Source organism: Balaenoptera physalus, assembly GCF_965194825.1.
Source record: "Balaenoptera physalus genome assembly, chromosome: 1".
NCBI lineage: Eukaryota > Metazoa > Chordata > Mammalia > Artiodactyla > Balaenopteridae > Balaenoptera > Balaenoptera physalus.
Genome location: NC_138882.1, coordinates 174936810 through 174961777, shown reverse-complemented (window position 1 = coordinate 174961777; position 24968 = coordinate 174936810). Strand labels below are relative to the sequence as shown.

The 24968-nt window shown below is 56.0% G+C and overlaps 2 protein-coding genes across 3 annotated transcripts; both read left to right on the top strand.

Annotated features, from left to right (window-relative positions):
* The first annotated feature begins 481 nt into the window (after positions 1 to 481).
* Positions 482 to 12731, top strand: TMEM222 (transmembrane protein 222). Of its 2 annotated transcripts, none has more exons than XM_082441304.1 (6): positions 482 to 732; positions 7276 to 7360; positions 8654 to 8685; positions 10191 to 10287; positions 10373 to 10494; positions 11638 to 12731. In XM_082441304.1, exons 1-6 carry the CDS (start codon positions 536 to 538, stop codon positions 11723 to 11725), a joined length of 621 nt encoding a protein of 206 aa, XP_082297430.1. In that variant the 5' UTR covers positions 482 to 535; the 3' UTR covers positions 11726 to 12731. The 2 variants fall into 2 exon arrangements, with proteins under 2 accessions (XP_082297430.1, XP_082297429.1); XM_082441303.1 differs by having other exon boundaries at positions 485 to 732; positions 10373 to 10503.
* A 3589-nt stretch (positions 12732 to 16320) lies between these two features.
* Positions 16321 to 24821, top strand: SYTL1 (synaptotagmin like 1). Its single transcript, XM_082440583.1, has 15 exons — positions 16321 to 16466; positions 18643 to 18871; positions 19841 to 19989; positions 20212 to 20284; positions 20366 to 20411; positions 20830 to 20902; positions 21126 to 21229; positions 21384 to 21497; positions 21739 to 21905; positions 22178 to 22274; positions 22615 to 22773; positions 23063 to 23141; positions 23265 to 23364; positions 24173 to 24378; positions 24587 to 24821. The coding sequence occupies exons 2-15, from the start codon at positions 18681 to 18683 to the stop codon at positions 24724 to 24726; spliced, it is 1698 nt and encodes a 565-aa protein (XP_082296709.1). The 5' UTR covers positions 16321 to 16466; positions 18643 to 18680; the 3' UTR covers positions 24727 to 24821.
* Positions 24822 to 24968: the final 147 nt, after the last annotated feature.

The window sequence follows — 24968 nt, the reverse complement described above, 5'->3', positions numbered from 1 at the left end:
ACACGCCACACATTGTTTTAGTCTATCCTTCCTTTATGCTACCACTACCTCGCAAGAGACCACAGAATGAAAAAGGGAGAGAGACTTGGGTTTGAGTCGTGGCCACTTACCTCACCTCTTAAGCCTCAGTTTCTCACTTGTAACTTGAGGGAAATACCTAAATTCGCATGTCTAAGCAGTTTATGGGGATTCAAAACAATGTATGTCAAGTCAAGTGCGTGGCACCTAAGTCGCGCTCAATAAATGGAGACTGTACCACACCTCTTAGGAGCCCTCAGCGTACTGAATTACAGAGTTCTAGGTCAGTCTCCCGCGCTAGACTGAGCGCTGCCTGAGGGAATCCCTTCCGCTGCGGTTCAGTGCTAGCGCGAACCCCCGAGGCTGGCCGGAGCCGAAGGAGGTGGGCCGGGCCAAGAAGGACGCGGCTCCTATTCCCGGCGGGAAGGTCAAATCTGGCGGACCCCACCTTCGGGAAGTGACGCCACCGAGCGAGCGGCGCTGGGGCAGGGGCAGGCCGGAGCGGGGCGCGCGCAGCATGGCGGAAGCGGAAGGGAGTTCGCCACTCCTGTTGCCGCCGCCGCTGCCACCCCCGCCCGGGATGGCGGAAGTGGAGGTGCCGACGGCGGCCGGGACGGACAAGAAGCAGTTTAGCTGTGCTGGCGGCGGCGTCATGGACGTGGAGCGGAGCCGCTTCCCTTACTGCGTGGTGTGGACGCCCATCCCGGTGCTCACGTGAGTCTCCTCCGGCGTCCGCCCGGGGACGGGGAGAACCGGGCCCGCGCGGCGGCCTCCGGCGGCCCGGGGCCAGCCTCCGGCCCCGACACACAGCAAACCCTTCCCGCGGGTCCGGGGTTCACCAGTACCCCGCCACCCGCGCGGTGCCAGCTCTGCTGGTGAATGGGACAAGCTCCCCTCCCTCATTACACCTGGTCTGATCTGAGAGAAAGACAGTTGTTGACCGCGGAAAGGTTCTGAGGCTGGGAAGCTAAGGACCTATGGGCGTACAGAAAAGGGGCCCCTAACTGGGTGTGAGAGAGACATCTTCATTCACTCACTGGCTTATTCATTCGTTAAACAAATGGTTGCTGGTCACTTCCTATACGCAAGACATCCTGCTGGGTCTGGAGGCAAGAGTGGGAGTTTGATTGGGACCACACCGACTCCTGGGTTGTCGTCATTGGAAGGGCCCCCAGAGGTCTGGAAGTCCAACCCTTTGTCTCACAGATGAGGCTGAAGATCACACACCATCTCAGCTGCAAAGCGCGTTTAGGTCCCAGGCGGTCTGCCTCCCAGACCAGGGTTCTTTCTATGGCATCAGCTTTTGTCAGAAGAGAAAGCAGGTGCACCAATACTGCTGGCGCCTTTTAGCAAGGAGCCTGGGGACGGGGAGGGGGGAGTAGGGAGCTGGTTTGCCCTCGTGCTTCAGCCTTGACAGCTGATAATAACCACTCCTCACAGTGCTGGACAGTTGGCCAAGCTCTTTCACACCCATTTTCTCTGAATTCCACAGCCACTTTCTAAGGCAGGAATTATATTCTCGGATGATGAATTTGTACCATTAAATGTCTTGATCATGTTCACGTGACAGTAAGCAAAAGCATCCCAAACTCCGTTTTCTGACTCCATAACTTGCTCTCGTTTGACTACATCCTGTCCCCTCTCACCTGACGAATAATAGATTTGTTCCCTGTATCAAAAACAGCCAAGTGGTGTGGAGAAGAGATCATTTTTGTCCTTATATGTTGCTGATCCTAAAATGAGCTTAATTCTTGTATTATGTTAAAATACTTAAGTTGTTCTGTTTTCAAATGCTTATGCATTTGTTTAAGAACACCGAAGTCTTGGACTTCCCTGGTGGCGCAGTGGTTAAGAATCTGCCTGCCAATGCAGGGAACGCGGGTTCGATCCCTGGTCTGGGAAGATCCCACATGCTGCGGAGCAACTAAGCCCGTGCGCCACAGCTACTGAACCTGTGCTCTAGAGCCGGGAACCTAGCTACTGAGCCTACGTGCCTTGAGCCCAGACTCTGCAACAGAGAGACGCCACTGCAACGAAGAGTAGCCCCCACTCACCGCAACTAGAGAAAGCCCGTACGCAGCAACGAAGACCCGACGCGGCCAAAAGTAAACAAATAAATAAGTAAATAAATGTATAATTAAAAAAAAGAACACCCAAGTCTGAGTCCTTTAAAAATTTTAAGAAAGTGCTTTCATTGATTAATTCAGTGTTCTTTTTTTAAAAAAATAAATTTATTTATTTGTTTATTTTTGGCTGTGTTGGGTCTTCGTTGCTGCATGCGGACTTTCTCTAGTTGCCGCGAACGGGGGCTACTCTTCAATGTGGCGTGCGGGCTTCTCATTGCAGTGGCTTCTCTTGTTGCGGAGCACGGGCTCTAGTCGCACAGGCTTCAGTAGTTGTGGCTCATGGGCTCAGTAATTGTGGCACACGGGCTCTAGAGCGCAGGCTCTGTAGTTGTGGCACACGGGCTTAGTTGCTCCACAGCATGTGGGATCTTCCCGGACCAGGGCTCGAACCCGTGTCCCCTGCATTGGCAGGTGGATTCTTAACCACTGCGCCACCAGGGAAGTCCCTCAGTATTCTTTTTAACACACCTGCTAAGTGACTCCTATGTGCCTAGAGTAGTGCTAGGTGATAAGAATATACAGTGGTGAGTAAAGCAGGTGTGATCCTTGCTCTCACAGAGTTTAAATCATGGTGGAAGGAGATAGACATTAAACAAGTAAACTAATAAGAGAACTGATAGTGAATCGTGCTATGAAGAAAGTAAAATGTTAATGTGAGAATAACTGGGAGGGAATGTATTGGTTTTGCTACAACCTGTCTTGTTATCCCGAGATCTCTTTGGTTTTTCCCTGTTCTCAAAAACACGTTTGTGGAGTCCTCTGCTCTTCAGAGAACTGGTAGCAACATTGAGTGTAGGCACCACGATCCCCAGTCATCTGGGCCGGAAGCAGCACACACCCCATTTCTATTCAGATCTATTTACAGGTGTTCATAAGATGAATAAGGCCTACTGCCCCATCAGAAGGCTCATGTTCCCATCAAAGGACTTGCCTTCCAGCAGGAGAGAGAGAGACAGGTGAACTCACTATTGTAGTGCATTGTGGTGATTGCTGACCTAGAACGCGGAGCTAGGAATAGATGTGGCACAAGGAACTGTCATTGATTTTGGAGGTGGGGGGAGGGGGATCAGAGAGGAGGAAACTGAATCCAGAGATCTGTCTGTCCCCTCAGAAGTGTTGATAATTCTGCATGAAAAGCCAGATAACAGCTATTGCTACTACTAAAAACAGCAAAGATTGGATACTTACTCTGTTCTGGGCTCTGTTCTAAACATTTTATATTCATCTGTCTCATTCAGTCCTTGTATCAATGTAATGAAAATAGATACTGTCATCCTCATTTTATAGATGAGGAAATAAAGGCTTAGAAGCCAGCATAGGGCTTTTTCCACTGAAATAGTCTACCTATACCAGGTAGAGCTCCAGAGTCAATAACTCATTCATTCAATAAATAGTTCTTGAGGACCTATTATGTACTAGGTCTGAGTAGACAGTAGTCCACAAAGCAGCTTTGGAGCTTGCCTTCATGGAGCTTCCAGACTGACAAATACTTTGAGAGTTTCTTCTCTGGGGCTTCCCCAGGCGCAGACTCTTCTGTTGTCTGCAGCCTTTATTCTAACTTCCGGTGAAGCCGTGGTATGTGGAGTATTGGTCAAACCCAGACCTTCTCCCCAACCAGATGGAAGGAATTGGGGGTGGGAGGGTGAGATGGGTCTTGAGATTAGGGCCTGAGAAGCCAGAGGAGCTACTTTCCCATAGTTCCGAGTGTCCATCCTGTGGCCACTGTGAGTCTAAAGCAACTTATTGTACGCCAGCCAGTCAGATAGCAAGTATTTATTGTACACCTCATGTTAACAACATTGGGCAACTACCAAGTGCAGGGAAGTGTCATAAGCATTTTGCAGGCATATCCTGTTTGATCCTCACAATTGCCCCCCATTGAGGTCATCATCATCATTGTTCACCTCTCACTGACAAAGATGGGAATGAGTGCCTGCCCAAAATAAAGTCAAGAATCAACCCAGGTCTGACCTCAGAGCCTGACTCCACTCTTAAATGCATGACATTCATTCATGCATCATTTAGTCAACGACTGCTTAGCTCCAGCTATGTGCCAGGCACTGCCCTGGGGGCTACTCTAATCAGTAAGAGAAAATCCCTGCTCTCTGGAAGTTTACATACTAGAGGGGAAAGACAGTAACCATATAAGTAAACAAGATGATTTCAGATAACAGTAGATACTATGACGAAATTAAAGCAGAGTAATGGGATCTGGGGTGCCTGGGGTTGTGTGTGGCTACTCTAGAAGGCACTGTCAAGGGAAACCTCCAAAGTTGACCGTTGAGCTGAGGCCTAAATGATGAGAAGCAGCCAGCTATGTGAAGCTCTAGAAGAGTGTCTGGGACGAAGGTAAATGTAAAAAAAAAGTATTGAGGTGGGAGGATTTGGTGTGTCTGACGAACCAGAAGTGGGCAGTGTAGCTAGAGAGAAGAGTGAGGTGACTTCAAGGGATAAGCAGGGCCAGACTGTTGGAAGGAGTTTGGAGTATAAGTGTAATGGGAAGCCCGTAATGGATGTTAGAGCAAGGGAATGACAGAATCTGGATCATGTTCTTAAAAGACCACTCTAGGGAATTCCCTGGCCGTCCAGTAAGGTTGGAACTCGGCGCTTTCACTGCGGGGGGCCCAGCTTCAATCCCTGGTCCGGGAACAGATCCCGTAAGCCATGCGGCACAGCCAAAAACAAAAAGACCACTCTGGCCCCACCATCCTTTCAGGTGCTCAAGCTGCAGACCTGGAAGAGCTCTATCCTATCGTCATAAAACTGCCCAGTCTTCCTTTTAAAGATCTTCTCAAGCCATCTGCTTCTCACCTGACCAGTACTCTGGTCAGGATCACCATCATCTCCTGCCAGTATTCCAGAACAGCCTCTGAACTCCTGTCCCCCTCCCATTCTCCAGGCACATGCAGCACTTTGCTGCCTTGGAGTTTTGCTTTCTGCCTGTCAACATCCTGTGCTTTCACAGGTCAAGGTTAAAAGTTACCTCCTGTGTGAAGTCTTTGCTGACTCTGCCCCAGCCCCATGTAATTGTTTCCTTGGGCTATATCTCTGTGGCTTTTGCCTCCACCTCCCAGCAGGCAGCCTTCAAATCAGCACGTGGCTGCTGGCCCTGGGAGTCCTTTTTTCTTTTTTTCCCTGTGAGTCCTTCTTAAACTGGATCAGTCTCTCCAGCACCTAGTTCCTGTAGAGCCACGGTTCTCAGACTACAGACAGATCCGGAGTTCCTATGCGTTTTGCATATCGGGGTTCAACTGAGATTTGGGTTTTTTTAAATGCCCATGGCTTTTAAAAATTCAAACTTTCGACTTCCCTGGTGGCGCAGTGGTTAAGAATCCACCTGCCAATGCAGGGGACATGGGTTCGATCCCTGCTCGGGGAAGATCCCACATGCCGCGGAGCAACTAAGCCCGTGGGCCACAGCTACTGAGCCTGCGCTCTAGAGCCCGCAAGCCACAACTACTGAGCCCACGAGCCACAACTACTGAGCCCACGTGCCACAACTACTGAAGCCTGTGCGCCTGGAACCCGTGTTCCACAACAAAAGAAGCCACCGCAATGAGAAGCCCACGCACCGCAACGAAGAGCAGCCCCCACTCGTCACAACTAGAGAAAGCTTGCGTGCAGCAACCAAGACCCAATGCAGCCAAAAATAAATAAATACATAAATAAATAAATTTAAGGAGAATCCGCCTGCCAATGCATGGGACACGGGTTCGACCCCTGGTCTGAGAAGATCCCACATGCCGCGGAGCAACTAAGCCTATGCGCCACAACTACTGAGCCTGCTCTCCAGAGCCCGTGAGCCACAGCTACTGAGCCTGCGTGCCGCAACTACTGAAGCCCGTGCACCTAGAGCCGTGCTCCTCAACAAGAGAAGCCACCACGATGAGAAGCCCGCACACCACAATGAAAAGGTAGTCCCCGCTCGCCACAAGTAGAGAAAGCCCACGTGCAGCAACGACGACTGAACACAGCCCAAAAAAATAAAAATTAGAATTAGAATTTAAAAAAAAAAATCAAACTTTCAGTTCCTGGAATACATCATGCTTTTGTCCTGATCTCTACCCTTGCATGCATTGTTTCTTCATCATTTCCTCAGAGGAGCCTTCTGAACCCCACCCCCACCCCAAGGCGCACACACACACACACACACGCTGGTTTAAGTGCCCCCCCCAACACTTTTTAAAACACTTTTTAATTGAGGTATAACGTGTACCATAAAGTGTACAAATCTTAAGTGTACGGCTCAATGAATTTTGCATGTGTGTGCACTCATGTCACCCAGGTCAAGAGAGAGGACGTTTCCAGTATCCAGTGGGCTCCCTTGTGCCAGTCAGTTCTGCCACAGAAATAACCCCTCTTCTGCCCTCCAGCACAATAGATTAGTTTTGCCTTTTCTTGAACTTCACATAAACAGAATAATACGCATGCACTTTTATGTACGTTTTCTTTTACTCTGCCTTGTATATGTGAGAATCCATGTTGTGCGTAACAGTTTATTATTTTTCATTGTTACCTACTATTTCACTGTATGACTATACCCCAATTTACTTACCCATTTTACTATTGTTGGACATTTGGATTATTTCTAGGTTTTTTTAATCAACTTTATTGGGATATAATTCACATACAATAAAGTGCATACATTTTAAGTGTGCGGTTCAGTGAATTTTGACAACTGTTGTTTCCAGCTATTTTTTAATAAAGGTGCTGTGAACATTCTTGTCCATGGCTTTGGTGGACACAAGCATTTGTTTCTGTTGGGTGTATACTCTGAAGTGGAATTGCTGAGGTAGAGGGTGTGGTACCAGTTTTCGAAAGCTGTGGAAACAATTTATTCTCCCAGCAGCAGTGAGAAGACAGTTCCAGTTGCTCCGCCTCCTCGCCACACTCAGTGTTACCGTCCTTTGAGTTTAGCTGTTCTGTGGGCTGCGCTGGTTCCCCGCTCTGCTGTTCACTTGCACTTGCCCCTCTTCTGTACTTCCCCTCCCGCTGCCGCCACCCTAATGGACACTTACCACACAACGTTATATTCATATGCTGTCACTCTGGATGGAGTGTCCCCAGTGTCTGTCTGACCAGCTGAAAGACACCCACAAGCTCTGCCCTTTCCCTGTCCTTTTTTTCACAGGTGGTTTTTCCCCATCATCGGCCACATGGGCATCTGCACATCCACAGGAGTCATTCGGGACTTTGCTGGCCCCTACTTTGTGTCGGTGAGTCCGCATTCAGCCCCCCCTCTGGAGGGTTCCAGGGCTCAAGTGGAAGGCTAGCCTATCTTGCCCACAGGCAGCCTTCGTGTCTCCCCAATATGCAGGAGAATGCAGATGCCATGAAGTCCTGGTCCGGCCCTCTGCTTCTCACCAGTGTTTGACCCCTTTCCTCCTTCTCTTGCCTCCAGGACAGGCCAGGAGGGCAGTGTGGCCAGAAGGATTCTTAAGTAACTGACCCAGCCCTTTGCCCACCCTGGGAGTACCAAGACATGGGTAGGGTTAGAGGCGAGAGTGGAGAATCAGACCATCCTGGTTCCTTGGTCCAGGAACCAAGTGTCTGGACCTTCAGAAGGTGGGAGTCACAAGGCGGGGGCACAGGGGAGGCTGACATGGTTCCCTGGGTGTGGCCATGGAGAAGAGGGGGCGGACCTTCTAGAATGAACCAGCTGTGTTCTCAGGTCTGTTCCCTGGGGATGTGCCCGAGATAGGGCAGTGGCTTGCTCCAGATGAGCAGGCAGCATCCTGCCTATTTCGAGGTTGCAGCTTCCTCTCCATCAGAGGCTGGGATGAATGGGTGTGGTGGCACCAACCTGTTTATATTCATATTTGTCATGATCATCTTAACACCACAAAGGTCTTTCATACCCATTACTTTCACTGTCATATACGTGTACGATAATTCATCTTTGACCAGCTCTGTCAGCAGATTCTGAACTCAGAATCTGTCCCTTTGTAACTCCTGTACCCCACATCTTGTGTGGCAGGTCTAGGACTTGGCTAAAACATCCCCCTCATAGCAGGCCTCTCGAGGCCCAACTGCTGTGTCCACCCCACTCACCCCAACCCACCCCACGTCCTGCTTTGACTGCAGTCACACTGCCAGATTCTGTGTGGGCCACCACAGTCGGATCAGGAGGTCAGAGGGTGTCCTCATTCACACGACGAAGGAAGCCACTTCCCTGTGGACAAAGACTAGAGATTGACCAGAGAACCTGGAGAAAACAGGCCCAGAGAGAATTACTTGGCAGCCACAGAGAGAGGCAGTCATGGCTGTACCCCAAGTCTTTGGTCTCCGGGTGCAGTGTTCTGTGCACTCCTGCCGCACTGCCTTCTTCACACAGAAGAGCTGCTGCTGGCCCTTCAGATATCCCGCCAACCCCAGAGCAGGGCCCGGGCCCCACTTCTGCCCACCCACCTTACCTCCTTCTAAGTCACGACACTTCCACCACCAACCCAGGTCTGTCTGCTGGGCTGGGTGCGGGTTCCCCACTGACCTCTGCTCTTGTCCCTCAACAGGAAGACAACATGGCCTTCGGGAAGCCTGCCAAGTAAGTGATGAACATCCGTGTGATTGGCCCTAGAGCCAGGTTCCTCCTGCCTGGAGCAGCAGGCCAGGCCTTCTGGGGCACAGCAGGAGCCAGCAGCCTGAGGATGGGGTGAAGGGGGGCAGCCAGGGTCTACCAGAGCATCTGACCTTGTGCCACACATCTCCTGCTCCAGCCCCTGGCTGGGTCCTTTACCCACAGGCCATCTAGGCCTTGCCTCAGCCCTGCAAGGTCGTGTTTTCAGCTCCATCGGAAAGGTGAAGATAAGGAAGGGACTTGGTCAAGATCACACAGGAAGTGGCAGAGCTGGGACTCACATGCAGGTCTGTCGCACTCCAAAACCTGGACTCTTTCTCCTGCCCCTCGAGGAACAAACACGCCATTTAAGGTGTAAGGGAGGCACGGTGTGGAACTCTGCTGGAAAGTTCTGGTTGGAGAGAATAAAGGCAGTTTAGTCTCTCCTGGAGCTATTGCTGGTTTGCATGGGATTTTTGGACTTCATTTTTTCTGTCTTGGGGGCCCACCTCAGTTGTGGGTCTGGTGACAGTGCCTCAGTCTTCAGTCTGCTCAGAACAGCATCAGATGCTCTGTTGCCCAAGGCAGCATCCAGGAGGGTGGAGGCCAAGGAGGAGCTGGTGTCGCACACAGCATAGGCGGCCTGGAGCTGGGCTCTCCAAACCCTGCGGACTTCCTCAGGCAGGTGGAAATGTGAGCCAGGGGCCTCTGGTCTGTGTGTCTGCTGCCAGACTGCTCCTCAACGAGAGTTGTAAGGACATCCGTTTCCAGGCAGGAACCCCTGAGCAGCTGAAGTCCCAGCCACGGTGGTTTCTCACTGGTCCCGTCTGTAGGCTCCTCTGTCAAGCCATTCCCCACATAGAAGCCAGAGGGCGCTCTGACCTCCCGGTGCCCCCTGGCCCGAGACCCTTTGGGGTGTCGCCCAGCTTGAGGTTCACAGACTTTAGCTCCACCAGCTATTCTCCCATTCACCCTAGTCTCCCATGTGGGTAGATGGGGAGAATGCTTTCTGACAGATGAACTCCTCAGGATGACCTTCAAGTCCCCCAGAACGTGGCCCCCCTGCATCTCCAGCCTCACCTTCCAACATCCCTCACCCCGTTCTTCCCTCTGAATCCTCCAGCAGTGCCCAGTTTCTTAATTTCTGGTACACACTGCACAGTTCTGTGCCTCTTCCTCTGTTCAAACTGTTCCCTCTCCCTAGAATATTCACTCCCCATTCTGCGCCTGGCTAATCCTTCCTCCTTCACACTGGACTCAGGTGTCACCCCCAGGAAGCCCCTCTCATCCCCACTGAGTGAGTTCATATCCTCCCCAGGATCCACATGGCGGTGGGCATGTCACACTGTTCCAGTTGTCTGCTGTGTGGCCCTTTCCCTGGACCTGGCTCACCCCTGTAGCCTCAGCACCCAGCTCAGGGCCCTGCACAGAGCAGGCGTCAGGGGACATTCGTGGAGCTGAGCCAGTGCCCAGAACCCCTTCTCCCCCCTCAGGTACTGGAAGCTGGACCCTGCTCAGGTATACGCTAGTGGGCCCAATGCGTGGGACACGGCTGTGCACGACGCTTCTGAAGAGTACAAGCACCGCATGGTAGGTGGGCTGCTCCTGAGGGCGGGAACGAGGGTGGGAGGTTTCCCTGCAGCCCATCGTGACCCAGCCCATCCTGCATCTCCAGCACAGTCTCTGCTGTGACAACTGCCACTCACATGTGGCCTTGGCCCTGAACCTGATGCGCTACAACAACAGCACCAACTGGAACATGGTGACTCTCTGCTTCTTCTGCCTGCTGTATGGGAAGTACGTCAGGTGCGCTGCCTGTCCCCCTGGCCGCCGCCACCCTCCCCGGGGCCGCTCTCCCACGGATCCCAACAGGGCCATTTCTGGGGTCCTTCAGCCAGCAGGGACAAAGCAGGAAAACAACTATCTGAGCTCCTGGTGAAGAGGGCGGTGCTGTCTGAAGCCCAGCTCTGTCGCTTGCTCACTGTGAGGTCTTGGGTAGCTGCCTTGGCCTCTCTGAGCTGCAGCTGTCCTTGGTAAAATGGAAATAATGATTCTGGCTCCTCAGGGATGCTGCGTGTGTACAGACCCTGTGCTCAGGTCCAGTGAACAGGTGGACCCTCAGAAGAGGGTGGGTGACCCCGTAGGGTCCCCTCCCAGCACCCCTCGTCAGAGGCAGGGTTCTGGGCGGGTGGGCCCCAGGGGTGGCCTGGGAGGACCTTTGAAGCCCCTGCCTCATGACTTGTGAGGTCAAAGGCCGTCCCAATTCACAGATAAAGGGAGCTCAGAGAGGTGGAGTGACCCTCCCACCAGGGAGCCAGCACACACCTGGGCTAACCCAGCTGCCTCTCCAGGCTTTCTTCCAGCTGTGCTCATCATTAAGAGCTTCTGAAAAGGAGATTTTCAGGGTCTTTTTTGGTCCAAAGGCTTTTAGAGGTCTCCTGGGAAGACCTTATCTGTGGTCACACAGAGACTGAGGCAGAGGCGGGGTTGAAGCCGGGCTGAGCCATAGCCCCGTGCTAACTCTGCCGACCCCTCCCCGCCCACTGGGCTGTGAGCAGAGGGCACTCCTGGCTTCCCCACCCAGACTGAAGACTTGTGGGTCCTCTCGCTGGCGACCTCTCCCCAGACACAGGGGTGATTGTGGGTGGAGTCAGGAAGGCCCAGAGGGTGGGCGTGTCTCTTGTACCCACCCAGCGAGGTGTCACATCTCCACCAGGATCCTGGAACAGCCCCTGCCCAGGACCGTAGCTGGTGCTCCTCCATATCGGGCACCAGGCCTGGCCCAGTCCCTTAGTTGACTGAGTTTGGGGGTGAGGGGGGTAGTTCCAGGAGCTTCCTTGGGGGGAGCGGCCCTATCTGGGTTTGTGGGAGGACAGTGTGCCGGCCCACACGCCCACTCACTGGGCCCTTCCCTCCCATGCTCCCCTCTCTCTCCATCAGCATCGGCGCCTTTGTGAAGACCTGGCTGCCCTTTGTCCTCCTCCTGGGCGTCATCCTAACCGTCAGCCTGGTCTTTAACCTGCGGTGATGGCTGCCGCATGGCCCTGGGCCCACCAGGCTCCTGAGGAGGCAGCCGCCATCACCTTTCGTTCCAGATTCTTTCTCCTCGCCCCGAAAGGCAGGGATGGGCCTGCTGGTTTTGGCCCAGGGGTCTGGGCTAAGTGAGGTGGAGTAAGGGCTGAGGATGGGCATGGGGTGGAGGTGTTTGCATTTTGTGTCTCACTGGTCACTCAGAAGCTCCCTGTCCCCTCTTTCCCAGGCTTGTGACTCCCACCCTTGAGGCACCCTTTGTTCATCTGTTGGAAAAGCCTTAGCTTCCCTCTAGAGCTGTGTCTGCCACTGCCTGCTGGGCTCCCTCTGCCTCAGCCCAGTGCCTGGTGTGGGAGGGAAGGATATTTGGACCCACCAGACAAGGCAGCACAGGGGCCGGAGCTGGATTTGAAGCCCATTCTCCTGCCAGGACTCTGGTCCCGGGGTGGAGGTACACTAAGAAGCCTGCATAAGCTCAGCCACCCTGGGGCCTTCTCCACTGGCCTCTAGAATGGTGCAGTAGGGCTGACGGGCCCCCTTCAGATGTCTGCCAGAAGCTGCACTAGGGGTAGTTTGTGCCCCACTCCTGGCGCCCTCCAGCCCATGCAGCCCCCTCTTCCCACTCTCCCAGAGCCTCCAAGCACTTGGGCCCATCTCCTCCCTGCAGTTTGGGGCCTGGGCTCCCCCAACCAGGCTGGAGAGATGAGTGACACTGACATATCCAGAGTGACCCCTGCAGATCAGAGTGATGTAACAAAGCTTGGCCTTGGCCCCAGGTACGGGCCTCGCACTGGTGACGGCACCCCTTGGGTCCGAGATGTCGGGGGCCCGTCGGAGCAGCCAGCGCCATCAGGGAGCTGAATGGGAGCTGTCTCCTCCCACCTCCCACGGCTCCCCCTTCTCTTCAAGTTGTGGGACAGGCCTGTGCTGCCCCCCTCACCCCTGCTCCACGGATTCCTTTGTGCGGGGCTCCCTGGGCAGGACAATAAAGAGTTTTAACTCCAGACCGTGCTTGTCCTTGATTTCTCCCTTCGGTAGTCCCGGTTTCACTGAAGACATGAGCTCGCTTCAGCTCCTATCTTCGTGGTGAACTTGGGTTCCTCTGCCCCCGGCAAGGGGTCTGGTTGCCAGGGACATGGTTGGCTCCTTGTCCAGTGCCTGGAGCTTGCAGGAGCCAGCATCCCTCGGGTGTATCCTGCTGTGAGCCGGAGCGCTGCAAGTTCTTCTCCATGCCTCGACCACCATCCCAAAGCTTTCTCCTTGAGGCAGGCGAATATTGAAACCCCTCCCATATTCCCTGTTGGGAAGAACTTGGCAGTAGGATTGGGAGTGAGCGCTGACAGACCAGAGCCCTGGACCTGGCCCCCACCATATCCATTGGTCATGTTGCCAAGCTCCTCGTGCTGACCCCCAGTGATCCGGTCGCTGCCCTGCTCCGTTGTGCCTCTACTTCTCCATGGCCTTCGGGACCCTGCACTCTCACTCTCCATGCATCCCACTCTCTACCGAGACAGGGCAGCACCTGCTCTCCAACACCCACCCACTTCTGGTCCTTTGCTTTCCACCTGTTGAAGTCGTGCCCTTCCTTCTCAAGGCCCAGCTTAAAAGCCACTTCCTTGGTGAAGTCTTTCCTAACCTTGCCCTATGCCAGGTATCACTTTAGTTGAACTAGCAAAGGATTTGGTCTCTGAATCCTGAGAGCCCTTTGTGTTCACCCTGACGATGGCCTTGGGGACAGCTCTAGCTGCGGCCCTCAGGGCCCTGGATCAAGTGTCCCTCAGCTCATCCCAGACCCTGCGGTGCTGTGGTTTCCAAGCCTGGGGCTTCTCCAGGGCATGACAGAGATGGCCCCTCCCCTCTTCAGAGCAATTCCATTTTCAAAAATCTGTTTTGCCTATGGGGTCTACCTAAGGGTTGAGGTTAAATTCTGGTACGGAGGACACCACAGCAAAATGGACAGAAAAGCTTTAAGGCCTGTTTTCACCCAGCAGAACTTTAAAGCAGCCGTGTGGTGATGGGACATAAACAGGTGCCATAAAAATCACCAACAGTTAACTGAGTCCCCACTATGCGCTGATAAAGTACATCATTTATCCTCACCACAGTCCCATGAGGTCGGTGCTCTCATCCCCATTTTAAGATGAAAAAAAGCACAGAGGTGATGTGACCTGCTCGAGGTCACAGAGGTAGGAAGAGTGGAACCATGTTCAAACCCAGCTGCCAGGCTCCAGAGCCCCCATTCAGAACCATCCTGCAAGGTGGCCCCACTGGAGCACACGAGGGAAAGTGGGGTGGGGCTGTGACCGACAAGAAGGGAGAGTGGGCGCTGGAGGCAAGAGAAAGGAATCTCCTTACGACAGTCCCAGGAGATGGCTGCCATTGTCCCTGCTTCATTAGTGGAGAGAGTAAGGCTTACAGAGATTGTCACTGATCCAAGGCCACAGGCCATGTGGCAGAGCCAGAATTTTAACCCAGGCCTGGGGCCTCTTAGCCAGGGGGTGTTGCCTGGAGACCAGCCGCAGTGCAGAGCATCGAGGCCCTGCAGGGGTGGCGATGGGTGGGGAAGGCATTCTGCAGCTGAGGAGCTGGGAGCACAAATGGGTCTGGGTGTTGAAGGGACAGGAAGCAGAGCCCGTAGGTAGGTCTCTAAGGACGTAGGAGACAGGAGATGAGGACCAGTCAGAGCTAAGCAGGGTCCTGAGGGTTGGGTTGAGAGGCCAGGCAGCCCAAAGGATGATGGACTGTCTTGGGAGGGGATGAGACTCCTGCTGGTTTGGAGTAGATTTGTTAAAGGGTCAGAGGGGGGTCCCCTGGTTGTTTGCTGGCACCTTCCAAAGCTGAGGAATGACAAAAGTGGGATGCTGAAAGGGCCCTCTGACAGCTATGCAATAAAGGGCTGGGGTGGGGTGGGGTGCTGAGTGTGGAGGCCAGGAGACAGGGAGGAGGAGGCTTCCAGGAGGGGCTGGGCAGGGACTGACACCTGGGCAGTGGGAGGGTGGCGGAGGTGGGGGACAGATGGGAGAGAGTCCAGTGAGTGGCAGCAAGCAACAGGAGGCCTGGGGGCCAGGACATGAGGGCTGTTCACAAAAGTGGAAACTTGGAAATAGGAGACGGTTTCAGGTGGGGAGGACACAGAGGAGTTGGGGTTGAGATGACAGCAGGAGAGGGGTCCAGGAGAGTCACAGAGGCAAGGACAGGAGATCAGAAAGAGGAAGGGAGTTTAGAAGGCAGAAGAATAGACAGTGAAGTTTGATGCCTTCCATGGTGAGAGCCGAGAGGTGGGAGGGTTAGAGAAGCATCCCTGGGAGGAGCCAGGACAGAATAACGGGAAGGGGTGAGGGTACTGTAGGCCACTCCTCTCCCATTCCGGGAGACTTGACAGACGAGGCGGACATCACAGTAACCGTTCCCACAGTGGATATTCAATGGCTATTGCATCTACAAATGAATATACATATTTATTAAGGGCCGGTAGGGATCTAACTGAACTGTAGTGAGAGCCATCTGAAGAGGGATTATTACCCCTATTTAATCGATGAGGGAAAAGAGGCTCAGAAAATAAGACTGACTTGCAAAAATAAACGGGGAAGGCTGGACCTTGGGCTGGGGGTGGAGGAGGGACCCTCAGGTGCTCCGAGTGGTGGTAACATTCCGGAGCCGCTTCCGAAGCTGGGGAGGAGGAGTGGGGTTTCGCTTAGAGTCCACTCCTTACCCACCTCCCCTCTTGGGGGTCTGTGAGGTGCCCTCTGATCTTTAAGTCATGGTGCAGGTGGGGCAAGACAGGCAGATTGAAATGAAGCAGACTTGGGGGGATCCGGAAGCTTTGGTGTGGCCTTGGCTCATGGTCCCAAAGCAAATGTAATCCAGGGCCCAACCTATTCTCAGGGTGGGGCAGAATCTGGGGGCAGAATGGGGGGTGCGCAGAGGGGCTCCCCACGGACAGAGGGAGGGTATGGGAGCCTCACTTTGGCCCTGGAAGAGTCCAGGCCTCCTCAGACAGATGGGGCCCAGGGTGGCAGAGGGGACAGAGAGCAGCTCTGCTCTGGCCAGCACTTCCTGGGAGGCACATGTGGACATGGAGGGGACTGTGCTGGCCAGGGAACACCTGGTACCTCCCATATGCCAGCTTGTGCCAAGCACTTTCATTTCTCTCAGAGGCTCTTCACACTCTGCTGCCTGCAGTTTGCACAGGAGGAAACTGCAGCTCAGAATGGTTGAGAGGCCTGCTTAAGGTCACACAGTGGCACAGCAGGAACTATTCAGGGTTGTCTGGCTATAGTCTGCAATCCTTCCACTACCCTGGTTCTCAGAAATGTTTCTAACTTTGCTTTCAAAGCAAGTTCCTATCAGCTCCTTAGGGGGCAGGGTGGGGCTGCTACCCATCCTACAGATGGGGCAACCAAGGCTCTGAGGGGGTGGGGCCAGCTCGGGTTACAGGAGTTACAGAATAAGTCTGCAGAGGAGCTGGGGCCAAGCCCCAGGCATCTCCTACCCACCAAACCTGCTCTGGGGTTGCTGAAAGCCCAGGCCGCGCCCCTGGGGAGCAGGGAGTCCAGGCCCGGTTTTGTATCAGGCCCTGTGAGAAGGTGTTTCCTCCTCAGTGGGGCAGGCACTCCGCTGGGCTGCCGGCTGAGTCAGCCTTAGGCCCTCACTGCTCTTCTTCTGGTCCCTGAAACTCAGCTGCCAGGGGAGCCAGAGTTACCCGACAAAGGTGTCCCCTCCATACTGGACCCCTACAGGTAATACACCTCGGGGCCAGAGGGCCCCTGCCAGTGTCCCGAGGGGTGGGCACTGCCACCTGGTAACCTGAGCACCCTCTAGGACCTAGGGGTGGGGGAGGTGGAGCGTGTCTGGGGCTGGAACAGCCAGACAGACGGACAGACCCTTAAACTGACCGATGGGTCTGTCCCATAAGTGTTGAAACAGAGTGGGGAGGACCAGACACTGGATTCTGCCTCTGGAACCAGAGGGGACTGCAGGGAGGGGTGTGCTGCTGGGGACCCTGGGCTCAGATGCCCACAGCCCAGCCCAAGCAGACCTCAGGACAAGGGCGGGCAGGGTCAGTTCTGTGGAACGTCCCTCCACCTCCATACTCATACACACACACCTGGTGGCCCCCAGGGCACCAGAGTACACACCACAACACACAGCCCAGTCTCACACACACACACACACACACACACACACACACGTGCACGCGCACACACTCCACTGCGCTGTCGCCCAGAAAGTCACAGAACATATCACACAGATGACAGTCCCCCATGCAGCACCACACTGTGACATGACGCCCAGACACACATGCAGTGATACCACATTCACACCCACAAAATATACAGCCTCCCAGATCCCACAGTCCGCAGACGCCTGCTGAACAGAGACTCACAGCGGCACAGGGTAACACAGGGCCAGCCACACAGGCTCACACACAGGCCCCAGAAGAGCCCTCAACAGTGCGTCTGCAACACCCAGGACCTGCACACAGTAGATGTTCAGGAAATGCTGTTAACATGGGTCACACAGGCATTTCCACAGCGTCATACACAACACCCGATAGAGACACCCACCCACCCCCCGGGTGAGGGTGGGGCAGCAGGGGGAGAGGGCTCGCTCGAGGGGCTCGCTGACTCAGCTGGGAGGACACAGAGTGCAGGCTGGCGGCAGGCACAAGCCAGGACCTGCCTGCTGAGTGTCCTCTTCCCATCTCAGCCCTGCCTGGTGCCCCAGGAGGGAGGGGACTAAAGGGGCGGGAGGAGAAGAGAGACCGCCCAGTGGGCTCAGGGCCACGGCTCTGCCCACGGCCCAGTCACAGGCCCCTTGCCACGTCCACACGCCCCTCGGGGCTGGGCAAATGTTTTCCTTCCGGAGTCACCGTGGTACCTGAGCTGCTTTGCAGCACTCGGCCTCCACCACCAGGTCCCACCCCAGCCAGGTCCTGGGTCAGGGCGTGGGGAACCCATGTGGCCAGAGTTAAGAGGTCTAGGGAGGGGCTCCAGGCCAGGGGGCAGGGCTGGCAGCAGGGGCAACCTTGGGCTGGAGGCCCCCGTGGGAGTGGGTGCAGCAGTTACATCCAGGGGAGGAAGTTAGGCTGTGAGCTGGCAGGTTGCCTCAGACAGGAAGGCCCAATAGGCCAGAGCAGGGTGGAGGGAAAGGACCCAAGTTGGGAGATTCCCAGGGCAGGGTGGTGAGCAGATATGTGTGTGCACCTGTGCGTCTGGCTGCGTGTTCATGTGTGTGCATTTCCCATGTGTGTGCAGGTGCATGTATTTCTGCATTTAACTAGTCAAACTTTTACTAACCATCTGCTGTGTGCACAGTTCTGGCTTTGAGGATGAGGCCCTGTCCCTGACTTCAAGGAGCCCACAATCTAGCTTGGGGGATACAGTATGTGTGTGCAAAAGTGTGTGTGATTTGTATATATCTAAGGACAGGTCTTTGTCCCTGGACTTATTCTTGTATAGGTGAACCCATCTGTGGGTCCTTGTCTCCCCTGTGTGCATGTGCCTGTGTGCAGGTTTAAGGATATGTTACATACATCTCTTGGTCTGGACATGGATCTGGGCCTGTGACTGCATAGGGCCCTTTATGGGGGACCGGGTATGCATGAGCCTGTCTTTATATAGGTGTCAGTGTGCATGTGTGACCAGGTGTGCATCTCACTTTGGGGAACTATATCTACATGTATCAGTATGCACATGTACATGTCTACATGTCTTTGAGTGTGTCCCTGAGTATGTTCATGGGTCTCTGTATGCATGTGTCCATGAGTGCATCTCATGCCACCTTGATCTCAGCCTTCCTGGGCTTGTACCCTGCCCACCATGGGGGGTGTATATTTGGGAAGAAAAGGCAATTGGCTCCAGGATGTGCCCTGTATATGGGCAGGCCTTTACCTGACCCTTGCTCTGCCCCCAGGGAGCCACGTGTGCCCAGCCTGGGCGCTGCCCCAGCTGATGCCCCAGAGGGGCCACCCATCTCAAAAGGGGCTCTGGTCCCTGCCTGGCCTCCTCATGGCACATGAGCCACAGCCTGAGGCTGATGGGCTATTGGATCTCAGTTTCCTGACAGAGGAGGAGCAAGAGGCTATTGCCAAGGTCCTGAAGCGAGATGCTCACTTGCGCCAGCTGGAGGAGGGACGGGTCAGGTAAGGCAGAGTAGGGGAGCCCCAGAGGAAGGGGCCTCAGGCACTGGGGGGCTTGGGTGACTCCCACCCTCTCTCCTACCAATGTGCAGCCTGTCAGATAACTGGGTAGATCTTGTTTTTGCCCACTGGTCCACTCCACCCTTGGCCGTCTCAGTTCATCACCTCTCCCAGGGTGGCTGCACCAGCTCCCTTGCCGGCCTCCCTGCCTCCGGGCTCGCCCTTTCTGGCCCCCCCTCCATGCTGCAGCTGGGACTCTCCAGATCTGTCTTTAATATCCTCTCCTGAAACCTCACATGGTTCCTCAGCATCTCCTGTCAGGGGCAAGCTCCGAAGCGTGGTCCACAAGGCCTCCCTGGTTGGACCCTGCCAGCCTCTTCCACCAGTAAGCCTCACCCCCTGACACACATACACAAAATGTCCACTACAGCCACTTGGGTGATCCACAGTCCCCGAACACACCCTTCGCTTTTATGATGTTTCTCCTGCCTGGAAGAGCACAATGGCAGAGCAGCATGGGACTTACTTACAAGTAGTGTTTGGGAACAGACACTTCCTAGCTTGTACCAGCACCACTCTCCTCATCTGTAAAATGGAGCTAACGAGCCCTACCTCATAGAATTAGGAAGGATTATACACAGTCATTTAATGAATAATAATTATTTTTCTTCTCTACCTGGAGAACTCCAATTTGTCATTTAAGAGCAATTCACATGTCACCTCCTCTGGGAAGCCCTCCAGTATTCTCACAGGCAAAGCTGGCCCTCTTACATACATCATGGCTCTACCTCACTATAGTGTACTTGTCTATTCTGGACTCAGTCTCCCCACCAACCTGAGCTCCTCCAAAGCAGGGATCAAGTCTGATTTGCTGTTGTATCCCTGGCCCCAGGTACAGGGCCTGGCACAGAGTGGGTGGCAATAATGTTGATTGCCTGGGTGGTGACAGCCACGCCCTCCCCCATCCTCCAGCAAGCTCCGGACATCGCTGGCAGACCCTGGGCAGCTGAAGATCCTTACAGGGGACTGGTTCCAGGAAGCACGCTTCCAGCGGCACCACCACGCCCACCTTGGCTCTGACCTTGTTCGCGCCTCCATCCGCAGGAAGAAGGGCTCCAGGGGTGAGAGGAGCTCCCCAGAGTGGGGCACGCCTTGGGCAGCCCAGGTCACTGGGTGTATGTGGACAAGGAGAGAGGGCCCCTGGTTTCAGTTCCAGCTGCCCCTGGCACTGTGTGACTTTGAGTGGGCACCACCCCTCCATGGGCTACAGGAGGTGGGTGGGCATCTCCAAGGGCCAGACATCCTGAGAAGAGAGTTTCACAGAACTTCTCACCTGGGTGCAGGAGACCAGGCTCAGGGCAGCGATGCGGAGGCTGAGGCTGCTGGGAAAGAGACCGAAGAGGCGCTGGAGCCCAGGTGAGGAGGCATGGCAGGGAGTGGAGGGTGCCTCCCAGTCACCTGGGGCCCATCTCTGACTATACCTCTCCCTCCTCCCAGGCTCCCCATGGACGAGGCCCCCCAAGAGAGTTTCAGCGAGGCTGAGGTGAGTAATGAATGACTGAATGGGCTAATGAATGAATGTACAGTGTCCCTGGCATGGAGGTGGGATGTGCTGGGGAAAGAGCCCAGCCTGAGAATCAGGAGACCCTGGCCTGGGCCTCTGTCATCCTCCTCTGTCAAATGGGGGTGTGGGCCCATCCTCTAAAGGAAACTCTGAATTGGTTACTAGGGGTGGAGTGTGGACTGAGCTGGGTGAGGTCCAAGACTCAGATGCCACCAAAGGGACCCTGGGAGTTAGGTAGGGCAGGCCCTGAAGTGTGAAGGGGTGTGAAGTACAGGCCAGACTGGTCCTGCAGCTAGTTGCCAGCTCTGCCCTGAGGGCAGTGCAAAATCTGAAGCTGGAACCTCTGACCCCTTCACCACTGGCCGCCTCTGTGACTTCTACCCCTTGCTTCTTTCAGGGACCTGATTTCCCCTCACCATATGTCCCCCCAAAGGCTTCAGATCATGAGGAGGAGCCCCAGGCCCAAGAAGGTGAGTGGGAAGGTGTGTGTTGGGAGCACAGAGGTTGCGGGGATCAGAGGCAGCTCTAAGTGACCCCAGCCACTTGTGTTCACCTTCCTCGTCCTGCTTAGGGGGCGGCGACCGCAGGGCAGCACTGAGGTCTGAATGGGGGTGGTAAACCAGTCCCTCCAAATTTGCTCAGGGGCAGGGAGGGCAGGGGAGGGGCTCGCTGAGCTGTTTGTGCCCCTCCCAGCCCCTGGCCCCGGGGGCGTTCAGGTCTTCGCCGCCGAGGAGGCTGACCCCGAGCTGGAGCCTCCGTCGAGGGGAGAGGAGGAGCCGCAGCCCCCGCCTGCCCAGGTAGGCGGGAGCGGCCCGCGGCTGCTCTCAAGACCCGGAGCAGACTCTAGGCGGGGAGTGCAGCTGCCCGAGGCTGCGAGCGGTCCGGGACCGAGAGCGGTCGCGGGAGGGGCGGGGTGTTAGGGGGCGCCCCCGTCACTTACCCCCTCCTCAGACCCAGGAGGCGTCCGAGATCCTGGAGAATGGGGAGGAGGCCCCGGGGCCCGACCTGTCACTCGATCGCGTGCTCAGCAGCAGCTCCTCCATGTCCAGCCTCAACTCCTCCACGGTGAGGGGGTGAGGGAGAAGGCCTGGGGTGGGGGTGGGGTGCGCCTACCCTCCCCGTATCCCGAGGCGTTGCCCCTGCATGACCCCTCCCTTGACCCCCGGACCTGACACTCCAGCCTCCAGGCAAGCTACCTCACTTTACCCCGCTTCCCCCCCCCCCATCTGAACCCTCCGCGCTCCCCTTCCCCGGCCCCGACGTGAGCCCCGCAGCCCGCCCTGACCTCCCCACCCTCCGCCCGCAGCTGAGCAGCAGCCAAATGAGCCTGTCCGGGGAGGCGGAGGCGGGCGCGGTGCAGGTCCGCGGCTCCCTGCACTTCGCGCTGCGCTACGAGCCGGGTGCTGCCGAGCTGCGCGTGCACGTGATCCAGTGCCAGGGCCTGGCCGCCGCCCGGCGCCGCCGCTCCGACCCGTGAGTGTCTGACCCCGCGAGGAGGGGCACTAGGGAGCCGCTCTCACTGCCCAACCCCACCGCTTTTCTTGGCCTCAGTTTCCTCATCTTCAAAATGGGAATAACGTTCTTGGTAGACGCGGGAGCTGGGTGAGATAACTCCCGTAAAGCGCTGCGCGAGGCCTGGCACGCGAAGCTGCGTTCCCGGCTGCGGCTGGGGAGTAGGCGCTGGAAGGGGCTGGAGGGGTAAAGGGGTCCCCCTTCACCTCCGGTCCTCACCTGCCCCGCTCCAGCTATGTCAAAAGCAAACTCCTCCCGGATAAGCAGAGCAAGCGCAAGACCTCAGTGAAGAAACGGAATCTGAACCCGGTCTTCAACGAGACTCTCTGGGTGAGGCTGCGACGCCAGGGCGGCCCCCCATTAATGAACCGAACGCCCCTTCCTGCGGGGACCGGGTGGCAGGGGCAGCCATGGTGTCGTCATTGCCGGTCGCTCCAATCCTCCATTCTGCGGGAGGAACGGCAGGGAGGGCCTCGCATTAACGCGCTCTCCAACATGTCAGTCTAGAGGTGGCCGCGGCGCTTGTCCAGACCCCCATTAATACCGTCCGGGGCTCCCCAGGATTCCTTCCAGCAAGGAGAGTGGTAGGATAAGCCCCAGCCAACACTCCCGCAACACTGAGGCCGGGGCCATCGACGCTGCTTCATTAAAGTGCACCTCCTGTCCCCAGTACTCCGTCCCGCAGGCCGAGCTCCGGGGCCGCGTGCTGAGCCTGTCCGTGTGGCACCGCGAAAGCCTGGGTCGCAACATCTTTCTGGGCGAAGTCGAAGTGCCCCTGGACACGTGGGACTGGGACTCCGAGCCCACCTGGCTCCCCCTGCAGCCCCGGGTGAGCAGCTGGCCCGCGCGCGTAGACCCGCGGCACAGGTCTCCCGCCTTTACCGCACTGGGCTTTCCCCCAGTCCCCCTCAGCCTCGAAACCTTACGGCCCCATGCAGAGGTCTGTCCCTGACTGCCGGTGGCGGGGCTCTCGGATTCCCCAGGCCGTTCTCTCGGCAGCCCCCTCCAAGACCCCTCCCCAATAGGCCCGCGCCGTCGGTGTCTGGAGACTCCGCTCCCTTCCGGCCCCTTTTCCCTAGGACTTTGTCCCCACCCCCTGACGAGCCCGCCTGTCGCAGGTCCCGCCCTCTCCCGACGACCTTCCCAGCCGCGGACTGCTCTCTCTGTCCCTCAAGTACGTGCCCGCTGGCTCTGAGGGTGAGTGACCGCCGGCGAGAGGCCAAGCTGGACGGGCCTTGAGAGGCGGGGAATCTCTGTCCCGCAAGGTTGAGGGACAAGTGTCTGTCCTTGGGGCAGGGCCTGAGCCGAGCCTCTTCGCAGGCGCAGGACTGCCCCCGAGCGGGGAGCTGCACTTCTGGGTGAAGGAAGCTCAGGACCTCGTGCCTCTGCGCCCAGGATCCCTGGATACCTACATACAATGGTGAGGGGCATCGGTACTTCCCCGCTTCCCTTCCCTTCTCATGCAGTGGAGCTCCCCACCTTCAACAAACCCCTTCTAATCACCCACCCTTGACTCACCACTCTGGGTTTTGACCGCTGAGCAGAGGTGGAGGGGACGGCTTGAGCAAAGGCCTGGAGTCAGGAGAGTTGAGCACTCCTCTGAACAGCTGCATCTCGGTGACTGGAGCGTAGGGCTTGTTGGAGAGCTGAGGCTGAGACCTGGGAGGTCTCAGGGGCCTGTCCATGGAGGACCTGGAAAGCCAGGCTGTGGGGTTTGGTCCTCAACTTGCAGTTCAGTGGTTTTGAAAGTAAGCACCGGAGGAATTCTAGGGGTGCCTCCAGGTGCTGTCCCACCCTCAGAGAGTAAAATAGAGGTAGGCCAATGAGGTTCTGAGTTCCCAGCCTTGATTCAACAAGAGGCATTGTTTTTCTTTTAGGTTTTGTACTTCTGAGTAATATTTTTGTCTTGCAGAAAGGGCTCCAAGGCTTTAAAAAGTTTGGAAACTACTTCTGGGGGGCTATGAAGGTGATTGAGCTGAGGAGTAGCAGAACTGCATTTCAGAGACGTTACTCTGGGGTCCTGTGAATAGGTGTTATAACTTTTAAAGGCAGGAGATCTGAGAGGAGGTTGGCGCAAAGGTCCCAGGATACTGAGGGTTTGAGGCCAGTTCTCAGGCAGGAGCCAGAGGACGTGGACATTGTGAGGAAGTATGGGTAGGACTCGGTGACTGGTTGGTTCTGGGGAGTGTGAGGGGGTGGCCACGTGATGCCAGCCCACCTCCCCACAGTTTGGTGCTGCCTGATGACAGCCGGGCCAGCCGCCAACGGACAAGGGTGGTGCGACGCAGCCACAGCCCCATGTTCAATCACACCATGGTTTATGATGGCTTCGGCCCTGCTGACCTGCTCCAGGCCTGTGCTGAGCTCTCTCTCTGGGACCATGGGCCCCTGGCCAGTCGCCAGCTGGGGGGCACACGCCTCAGCCTGGGCACCGGTGAGTGGGGCAGAGCCCTGAGGGGACCCAATGCTAGGAGGCAGGGGCTTGACACGTGGCCCTGGGCACTTCTCTGTCCTTTCCTGAGCTTTGGTATCCACGGAGAATGTGGGGGTGACAGTGCATGATCTGGGACCAGGCAGGTGTTCCTTGGGACCTGGGGTGTCCAGCGTGACCATGTCTTCCACCCCTGCCCGCCCACATCTAGGCAGCAGCTATGGGCTCCAGGTGCCCTGGATGGACTCCACACCTGAGGAGAGGCAGCTGTGGCAGACCCTCCTGGAGCGGCCATGTGTGTGGGTGGATGGCCTTCTGCCCCTCAGAACCAACCTGGCCCCCAGGACATAGCTGCCCTACAAGCCCTACAAAACCTCTCTTTCTGGACCCCCATCTCAGGGCCTGCCCTTGGCTAAAGTCAATAAAGTCTATTCTGAGGGCAACAAGGGGCTGTTGTCGGCTTGGGGGTGGGAGTGTGGGGAGGGCAATGATAGCAGGAAAGTGAAGAGGGCCAGATGAAGGAACTTTAGACTCAGACATAAAGACCTTAGGGAGCTGGTCCTAGGACTCCTCCCCATACTTCAGACATCGCC

Excerpts from the sequence above, each read along its gene's own strand:
- TMEM222 (XM_082441303.1), top strand. The coding sequence starts at position 536 with ATGGCGGAAGCGGAAGGGAGTTCGCCACTCCTGTTGCCGCCGCCGCTG. Across the intron at positions 733-7,275 it reads ACGCCCATCCCGGTGCTCAC|GTGGTTTTTCCCCATCATCG; the intron begins GTGAGTCTCCTC and ends TTTTTTTCACAG. Across the intron at positions 8,686-10,190 it reads GCCTTCGGGAAGCCTGCCAA|GTACTGGAAGCTGGACCCTG; the intron begins GTAAGTGATGAA and ends CTCCCCCCTCAG.
- SYTL1 (XM_082440583.1), top strand. The coding sequence starts at position 18,681 with ATGCCCCAGAGGGGCCACCCATCTCAAAAGGGGCTCTGGTCCCTGCCT. Across the intron at positions 22,275-22,614 it reads TCTTCAACGAGACTCTCTGG|TACTCCGTCCCGCAGGCCGA; the intron begins GTGAGGCTGCGA and ends TCCTGTCCCCAG. Across the intron at positions 23,365-24,172 it reads CTGGATACCTACATACAATG|TTTGGTGCTGCCTGATGACA; the intron begins GTGAGGGGCATC and ends ACCTCCCCACAG.